Source organism: Phragmites australis, chromosome 7, assembly GCF_958298935.1.
Source record: "Phragmites australis chromosome 7, lpPhrAust1.1, whole genome shotgun sequence".
NCBI lineage: Eukaryota > Viridiplantae > Streptophyta > Magnoliopsida > Poales > Poaceae > Phragmites > Phragmites australis.
In genome coordinates this window covers 7,569,288-7,578,212 of record NC_084927.1, presented here as the reverse complement: position 1 = coordinate 7,578,212, position 8,925 = coordinate 7,569,288, and the positions used below count along the sequence as shown (strand labels likewise).

Below are 8,925 nucleotides of genomic sequence, written 5' to 3'. Positions count from 1 at the left end.
CAAACCATGCAGGTTATGTGTTCATTCAAAATGATCAAAATTAATTATCTTTTGGAGCAGTACATAGGGGTATTTATACTAGTAACAAGTCTCTAAGATAAGTATGAACTGAAGTCTCCACGTTGGGAAGGTGGAAGGCCAACAGGTGAAGCACTCCCGAGATGGTCTTTAATTCCCGCGCGCCTCGGGGTCTTCTGCGCAGTCTTCACGAAAATGGCCATTACTCCTAGCTCGGAAGTCCAAATGACGTGCCGTCAGTTGCGTTGGAAACTAGACTTGAAGCACTTTCCAACCATGTATATTATGACCCCCGTCTCTTCCCGAGATGGTACAGTTTTGCCTTGGAAGTTGGAGCAGTTGCTGTGTAACACTGGGTCTTGGCGCGTAACCCATTCTCCTCGGGAGCAGCCGCCTTGGTGTTCTTGGCGTAACCCTCAGCGTCCTCGATGTAACCCGACATTGTCGCCTCTTGTGTAAACCTAAGTAACATAAGAGTACACGATTTAGGCAGTATATAATTCTCATCAATATCAAGGTGTAACCGAGAGAGGAAAGTATGCACCTCTTGTTGGAGTAACTTTGCACGGCTGCGTGTAACGGGTCCTTCATAGGCTTGAGCACATGTATCCATGGCTTTGCTTGGTGTAACCGGTGTTGCACTTGTCTCTTGAAGTGTAACCTTAGTTGGACTTGGTGTAACTTGTGGCGTAACCGATGGTGTAAGTGACACAGCCGGCGTAACCGATGCACTCGGGTTACGGATGGCTGGGATGTCCTCATCATCCTCCCCCTCTTGAAAAGGAGTCGTCCTCGACTCTTCCAATCCAAAGAAAGGAGACAGATCGGCGACGTTGAAACTTGTACTCACACCATAAGTACTTGGAAGATCAATTTCATATGCATTGTCATTGATCTTGCGAAGCACTTTGAATGGACCATCGGCTCGGGGCTGCAACTTGCTCTTGCGTTGTTCAGGAAAGCGGTCCTTGCGTAGGTGCACCCAAACCAAGTCTCCTGGTTCAAACAACATCTTCTTGCGCCCTTTGTTTGCACGCTGCTCATACAGCTTGGTCATCTTCTCTATGTTTTCTCTTGCTCGATCATGAAGTTTCTTTACAAATTCAGCTCGCTTGCTTGCATCAAAGTTCATACGTTCCTGCATAGGCAAAGGCAAAAGATCGATGGGAGCAGTAGGTTTGAAACCATAGACAATCTCGAATGGACAAAATTTTGTGGTTGAGTGTACCGCCCTGTTGTATGCAAATTCCACATGAGGCAAGCTTTCTTCCCACAATTTCAGATTCTTCTTTAGGACAGCTCGCAACAAAGTTGATGGCGTGCGGTTCACAACTTCGGTTTGCCCATCAGTTTGAGGATGACACGTTGTAGAGAACAGCAGCCTTGTTCCAAGTTTTCCCCACAAGGTCTTCCAGAAGTAGCTCAAAAACTTGGTGTCACGATCAGACACAATGGTACGTGGCACTCCATGTAGACGTACAATTTCCCTGAAAAACAATTCAGCAATGTGTGAAGCATCGTCGCTCTTATGATAGGGAATAAAGTGTGCCATTTTGCTGAAACGATCAACCACAACAAAGATTGAATCCCTCCCCCTCTTTGTTCGAGGTAAACCAAGAACAAAGTCCATAGAAATATCTTCCCATGGAACACTAGGAATAGGCAAAGGGGTGTATAAACCATGAGGGTTCAAGCGTGACTTAGCTTTGTGGCATGTTATGCAGCGAAGAACATGTCTCTCCACATCTCGCCGCATCTTTGGCCAAAAGAAATGATCAGCCAGCACTTGCTCCGTTTTCTTGGCACCAAAGTGGCCCATAAGTCCTCCGGCATGAGCTTCCTGCAAAAGCATTAGGCGAACAGAGCAATCTGGAATGCAAAGTTTGTTAGCTCGAAACAAAAATCCATCATGTAAATGGAACTTTTCCCATCCCTTGACATCACAACATTTTGCAAATGGTTCAGCAAAGAATGAATCAGTAGCATACAAATCTTTTATGTTCTCCAAACCAAGAATTTTAACATCAAGTTGGGACAGCAAAGCATGACGTCTAGATAAAGCATCTGCAACAACATTTTCCTTTCCTTTCTTGTATTTGACAATATAAGGAAAAGACTCAATGAATTCACTCCATTTAGCATGTCTTTTGTTCAGTTTTAATTGTCCCTTTAAATGTTTCAAAGATTCATGGTTTGAATGTATCACAAATTCTTTGGGCAATAGATAGTGTTGCCAAGTTTCCAAACTCCTCACAAGAGCATAAAGTTCTTTATCATAAACTGAATAATTCAGAGTTGGACCACTTAGCTTTTCGCTGAAGTATGCAATGGGTCTTCCTTCTTGCATGAGCACGCCTCCAATCCCTACACCACTTGCATCACATTCAATCTCAAAGGTCTTACCAAAATCTGGAAGTGCAAGGAGTGGGGCTGATGTCAACTTCTTTTTCAACTCTTCAAATGCCTTCTCTTGTGCTTCCCCCCATTGGAATGAAATGTCCTTCTTTGTCAACTCGTTGATTGGGGCAGCAATAGAACTGAAATCTTTCACAAACCGACGATAGAAGCCAGCAAGTCCAAGGAAGCTTCGCACTTGGCTCACATTTTGTGGAGGCTTCCACTCACGAACAGCTTTGATCTTCTCCTCATCCACCTCCACGCCATGAGCTGAAACAACAAAACCAAGAAACACAACCTTGTCGGTGCAAAAGGTGCACTTGGCAAGGTTAGCATACAAGCATTCCTTCCTCAAAACAGCAAGCACACATTTTATATGTTCAATATGTTCATCAAGAGACTTGCTGTAAATCAAGATATCATCAAAGTAAACAACAACAAACTTGCCAATGAAAGTTCTAAGCACATGATTCATCAATCTCATGAAGGTGCTAGGTGCATTGGTCAAACCAAATGGCATTACCAACCATTCATACAGCCCAAACCTGGTTTTGAAGGCTGTTTTCCATTCATCTCCTTCTCTCATTCGGATTTGGTGGTAGCCACTTCTCAAATCAATTTTGGTGAAAATGATAGCACCGCTAAGCTCATCAAGCATATCATCAAGTCGAGGTATGGGATGTCTATACCTTATGGTGATGTTATTAATGGCTCGGCAATCAACACACATTCTCCAAGAGCCATCTTTTTTTGGAACTAAAAGGACAGGAACAGCACAAGGTGATAGACTTTCCTTTACATAACCTTTGTTGATGAGCTCCTGCACTTGGCGCTGAATTTCTTTTGTTTCCTCCGGGTTGGTCCGATATGGTGCACGGTTAGGAAGTGGAGCACCAGGAACAAGATCGATTTGATGTTCAATCCCTCTCTTTGGTGGCAGCCCTGGTGGTACTTCCTCAGGAAACACATCTTCATATTCCTGTAACACATCAAAAACAGCACTAGGCAAAGTAGAGGGTAAGTCGTTAGTGACAAGAAAATTGTCCTTGTACAGGAGTACATAGAACACAGCATTGGGTTCACTCAATTCTTTTAAATCCCCCTTCCTAGCCATCATCACTAAACCCTCTTTTCCCTTTGGCTCGGTTCTTTGCAGCTGTGGAGTTTTATTTGGCTTTGGAAACACTCCTTCACTATGTTTGTGGGTCACTCGCAAGTGGTTCTTGCTCGCTCGCTGTTTTCTTTTCAGATCATCTCTCACAATCTCCTCCGGTGACAAAGGAAGCAAAGTGATGCGCTCTCCTTTGTACATGAGAACAATCTTGTTGGCACGACCGCAAATCTGAGCATCTCGGTCATACAACCAAGGTCTTCCTAACAGCAATTGGCATGCTTCCATTGGAACCACATCACACTCCACATGATCATTGTACCGCCCAATGGAGAAGGGAACGGTCACAATGTTTGTTACACGCAGCGCACCACAATCATTTAACCATTGCATCTTGTATGGAGAAGGGTGGCGCCGCTGTTTCAGTCCCAATCTTTCAACTAATTCTTGACTTGCAATATTATTGCAGCTGCCATTGTCAACAATGATTCGACACAACTTGTCCTTGATCATGCCCCGGGTGTGAAAAAGATTGTGCCGCTGATTATTCTCTTCTTGGACAGCAGTAACACTAAGCACTCGGCGAGAAATGAAGCAATTATTGTCTCCATCATCAGGTTGAATTTCATCACCTTCATCTTGCATAATTTCTTCATCATATATTGGAGCTTCTTCCTCAGGTTCGCTTTCAGATTCCCATTCACCTTGCTCATTCATAATCATGGTCCTTCGACTAGGACATTGAGAAGCAACATGTCCTCGACCTTGGCACTTGTGACAAACAATGCCTCGGGTATGGGAAGAAGAAGCAGCAGCTGATGCAACAGAAGGGGTTGCTGTACTTGCAGCAGGATGTCGCTGTTCTTGCTGAATTGCAGGTGAAGAAGCAGTAGAAACCGTTATCTTTGCAGCACCAATGGATGGAGAAGGCCTAGCAGCAACTCCTTGTGATCTTCCCCCACCAACAGAGGTACCGGGCTGCTGCCGATGCCATGGGGCTGAAATTGATTGGCTCCCATAAGACCTTCTTCGTCCCTCTTGCTGAATTTTCCTCTCGGTGCGCATAGCTTGATCAACAAGGTCTTGCAAATTATGATATGGAAACATCTCAACAAAACCTGAAATTTCTTCATTGAGACCATTCAAAAATCTTGCCATTTTTGACTCTTCATCTTCTCTAATTCCAGATCTCACCAAGAGTAACTCCATCTCCTTGAAGTAGTCATCAACAGATTTTGATCGTTGTCTCAATGTTTGTAACCTATTGCGGAGGTCACGTTGATAGCTTGATGGCACAAAGCGTCTTCTCATCACTCTCTTCATCTCAGCCCATGTGTTGATATGATCACGTCCCAACACACGTTGATTTTCTTGAACTTGGTTCCACCATGTGAGAGCGTAACCTGAAAACTCAACAAAAGCAAGGTTGACACGCCTCTGATCAGAAAGATTATGCACTCTAAAAATCTGATCACATTGCTCCTCCCATTCAAGATAAGCATCAGCATTTTCTTTCCCTGAAAAATTTGGGACACTTAACTTTACACAAGCAATGCTATCCGGATCATCTCTATTGCGACGACCACGATGATTTTCCCCATCATGACCAGCACCACGACGATGTTCATGTGGCTGTCCAAAATGCCCATGGTGACCAAAAGGATTTTCATTATCATCAAATCCCTCCTCATACTCATCATGAACTTCATCTTCATCATCAAAATGTACACGACGATCACGTCCACGTCCTCCTCCACGCTGATAATCAAATTCAGCACGCCGTCCACCACCGCGCTGATCAAAATCAGCACGACGCCCTCCACCATGACCACCACGACCATTGCCGTTGCGGCCATGAAATCCAGCACCAAAACCAGAATTTTCATCACCAAATTCTTCACGGTGATTGTCTTCATGTTGATGTTGTGGACCTCGACCACCCGCTGCAGGAAGACGTTCGTTGAACATCCTCTCCATCGCCTCCAAGAGCGAGTTGGTCATTTGGCGTAGCTCAGCCCGTGCAACAGGGGGTTCTTCATCTCCGTGGTTCCCACCATGAACACTCGAATTGGATCCTGCCATGTTAGACTAGTTGCAAGAAAAAGTGGAATAGGTAAATTTGTGGAAACACACAATCTCACCTCTTGCTTACCCAAGTTCTTGCTCGTTCTCAAGGACCGTGAATGTGCTCAAAGTGGTATAACACAGCTGTGATTAAGCGGTCGAAAGGATTACGAAACGAGAGGTCCGGTTTACGGCTTTTTGTGGAGCTATAGGTGGCTGTTCAAGGGAGGCTATGGTACTGTAACAAAGTGGCGTAACCGTTCAAATGATGTGTAAATGCTGCTGTCAGTGCACCACAGCCCTCTTTGCTTTTTTTTTCTTTTTTGTTTCTTCTTCTTTTTTTTTTGATACTTTTTTCACACTCTTTTTTTTTCAGATTTTTTTTTTCAGCAAACACACGATGACATATGAGGGGTGCGGATAAAAGTTAAACAAGAGTACGGAGGAAGAACAAAGATGGTGACTAGCAACAAGATGAACGAAACGAACACAAAGTAACAGTACCACGAAATGGCTATAGGATTTTTTTTTTGTGGCTTTTTAGTGGACTGTAGGATATAGCGAAACAAATATATGTGATGGATAAAAGCAGTAGTAGATGGTAAACGAATAGATAGATAAGTAGGTGATAACAAAACCTACCGTGACAACGATAGCTCTGATTACCACATGATAAGGGTCGGAGATCACCAACAGCAAGATACCGATGGAAACCTCCTCGGGGTGGCCCGATCTTCACGACAGTAGGTTGGAAATCACAAGATAACTTGCTGCGAACAGCGGAGGATAACTAGCTTTATACCTGCCAAGGTTGGATGCGACCAAGCGACGGGGAGAGAGGCACCGAAACCGCGAAGACTTCGACTCGATCTCCGAACGACCGCAGAACCACAAACCGGGACTAATCCACACAAAACGGTGCAGCCGTACTGGAAACCGTAGAGCACGAAGTAGAGGACCCCAGAGGGATCTCTTCACAAATCCAGGAAGAACAAGGAAGAACAAGGGTGTGCAAGGCACTCAGCAGCTCGGCTGCAAACCATACAGGTTATGTGTTCATTCAAAATGATCAAAATTAATTCTCTTTTGCAGCAGTACATAGGGGTATTTATACTAGTAACAAGTCTCTAAGATAAGTATGAACTGAAGTCTCCACGTTGGGAAGGTGGAAGGCCAACAGGTGAAGCACTCCCGAGATGGTCTTTAATTCCCGCGCGTCTCGGGGTCTTCTGCGCAGTCTTCACGAAAATGGCCATTACTCCTAGCTCGGAAGTCCAAATGACGTGCCGTCAGTTGCGTTGGAAACTAGACTTGAAGCACTTTCCAACCATGTATATTATGACCCCCGTCTCTTCCCGAGATGGTACAGTTTTGCCTTGGAAGTTGGAGCAGTTGCTGTGTAACACTGGGTCTTGGCGCGTAACCCATTCTCCTCGGGAGCAGCCGCCTTGGTGTTCTTGGCATAACCCTCAGCGTCCTCGATGTAACCCGACATTGTCGCCTCTTGTGTAAACCTAAGTAACATAAGAGTACACGATTTAGGCAGTATATAATTCTCATCAATATCAAGGTGTAACCGAGAGAGGAAAGTATGCACCTCTTGTTGGAGTAACTTTGCACGGCTGCGTGTAACGGGTCCTTCATAGGCTTGAGCGCGTGTATCCATGGCTTTGCTTGGTGTAACCGGTGTTGCACTTGTCTCTTGAAGTGTAACCTTAGTTGGACTTGGTGTAACTTGTGGCGTAACCGGTGGTGTAAGTGACACAGCCGGCGTAACCGATGCACTCGGGTTACGGATGGCTGGGATTGGGCAATCAAAGGTGGACGATGAAGTGTTAGCCAGCCTCGTGAAGGAGGGGTTGATTAATGATGTTTCGAAGGTTCGGCTCCCCGGCAAGCAAGAGACACCGGAGCCCGCGATGACGAAGCGGTTGTATTTGTTCCTTACTTCCGAGCGGGTCTTTGCCTACCATGCGATGATATGGTTATTAAAGTACTGAAGTTATTCAAAGTATATCTCCACCAGCTGACGCCCAATGCGATAGTAAGGATGGGGCTCTTCGCCTGGGCCACTCGGTCAGAGGGAGTAAAGGCATCTGCGAGGGCCTTCGCTACTTCTCATCGCCTTCATCATCAACCCAAACCGGTCTTCGCCCGTGGAGTCCAGAGCGAGGCTCATTACGATTGTTTGAACTTTGCGTACCGCGTTGGACTAACTACGCCCGTCGTCGTGTACAAGAACAAATGGTCGAGCGATTGGACTAAATGGTCGTTCTACCACAAGGTGGAGGCCGAAGAGTTTCTCGTGTCGAAATGTGAGGCGGTTAGGGGAAACCGCGCGCCAGACGTGCGGTTGAAAGCGTCCGAACAGACAGCTCTCGAGGCCCTCGCCAGATGCGCAAAATATCTATCTATCCGCGACCTAGTAGAGGAGTTTATAGCTGCTGGGGTTTGGCCCCTCAGCTGGGATTGGATTATCCTGGAATTTGGGGAAAAAGGGCCCGAGGGGCTTTGCCGACCTCACCCTCCCGTGCACGGCTTCACGGGTATGCAATTGCCTGTAAAACATCCATATATAATTTATAACTTTGGCCTTATTTGCTTACTCGTATTTATATTTTCCAGATTTGTCGGTGTCCGAAGTGGAGGCCAGAGCTGTAATGCTTGTCGGCAAGTTTACACCGGGCGAAGCACAGTTGTGCGCCGAACAAGGCCTCGTTCGAAGACTCAATCGAGTCTTGGAATATCGGGGCCTTTCTTACCACGAAAGACCGAACACCTGCGCCGTGCTGCAGGGTGCTGGAGATGGATCTCCGGCAGCAGATGTCAGCGAAGAGGTTGCCACTCATCCTTTAAAGAAAAGGAAACACTTCGAATGACCACCGCAGGGTGGTTGGACAAAGAAAGCCCTTGCTCTTCAGAAAAGGCCACACGAAGCTGTCCCCGATGTTCCCATGAGGAAATGTCTACGGAGGGTTCAGCCGCGTCACGTGACATGCCCAGGCGGGAAACTCCCGAAGGCACCCAGGAGGCCCAGCCTCCGAAGTCATTATTCTGTTTGCGCGTGGACCTTCCAACGCTAATTCTGAGTGATGATGAGGAGTTGACAGAGACAGGAACAATCCTTGAGGCTACCACCCGGGAAACCAAAGTCGAAGGAGCTGATAATGTTGAAGTGGTAGCCTATTCGTCACCGTCGTTGCCTTCGAGTTCCTCTTCCGGGACTGAGGCGTCGACCCCGAGCGTGCCCCACCGTGGCGGAAAAGGGTTGATGGGCCTTGGCGGGCTACCTGATGCGAAGGCCATAGCGCCCGAGGCATTCAAGGCTTCTTACT

At 46.3% G+C, this 8,925-nt stretch overlaps 1 protein-coding gene across 1 annotated transcript; it reads right to left on the bottom strand.

Annotated features, from left to right (window-relative positions):
• Positions 1-301: 301 nt before the first annotated feature.
• LOC133925379 (uncharacterized) lies at positions 302-7,085 on the bottom strand. The gene is made up of 7 exons (XM_062371323.1): positions 6,966-7,085; positions 2,612-5,614; positions 2,093-2,521; positions 1,833-1,858; positions 871-1,244; positions 579-816; positions 302-479 (listed from the first exon to the last, which is right to left on the bottom strand). The coding sequence occupies exons 1-7, from the start codon at positions 7,083-7,085 to the stop codon at positions 302-304; spliced, it is 4,368 nt and encodes a 1,455-aa protein (XP_062227307.1).
• Positions 7,086-8,925: the final 1,840 nt, after the last annotated feature.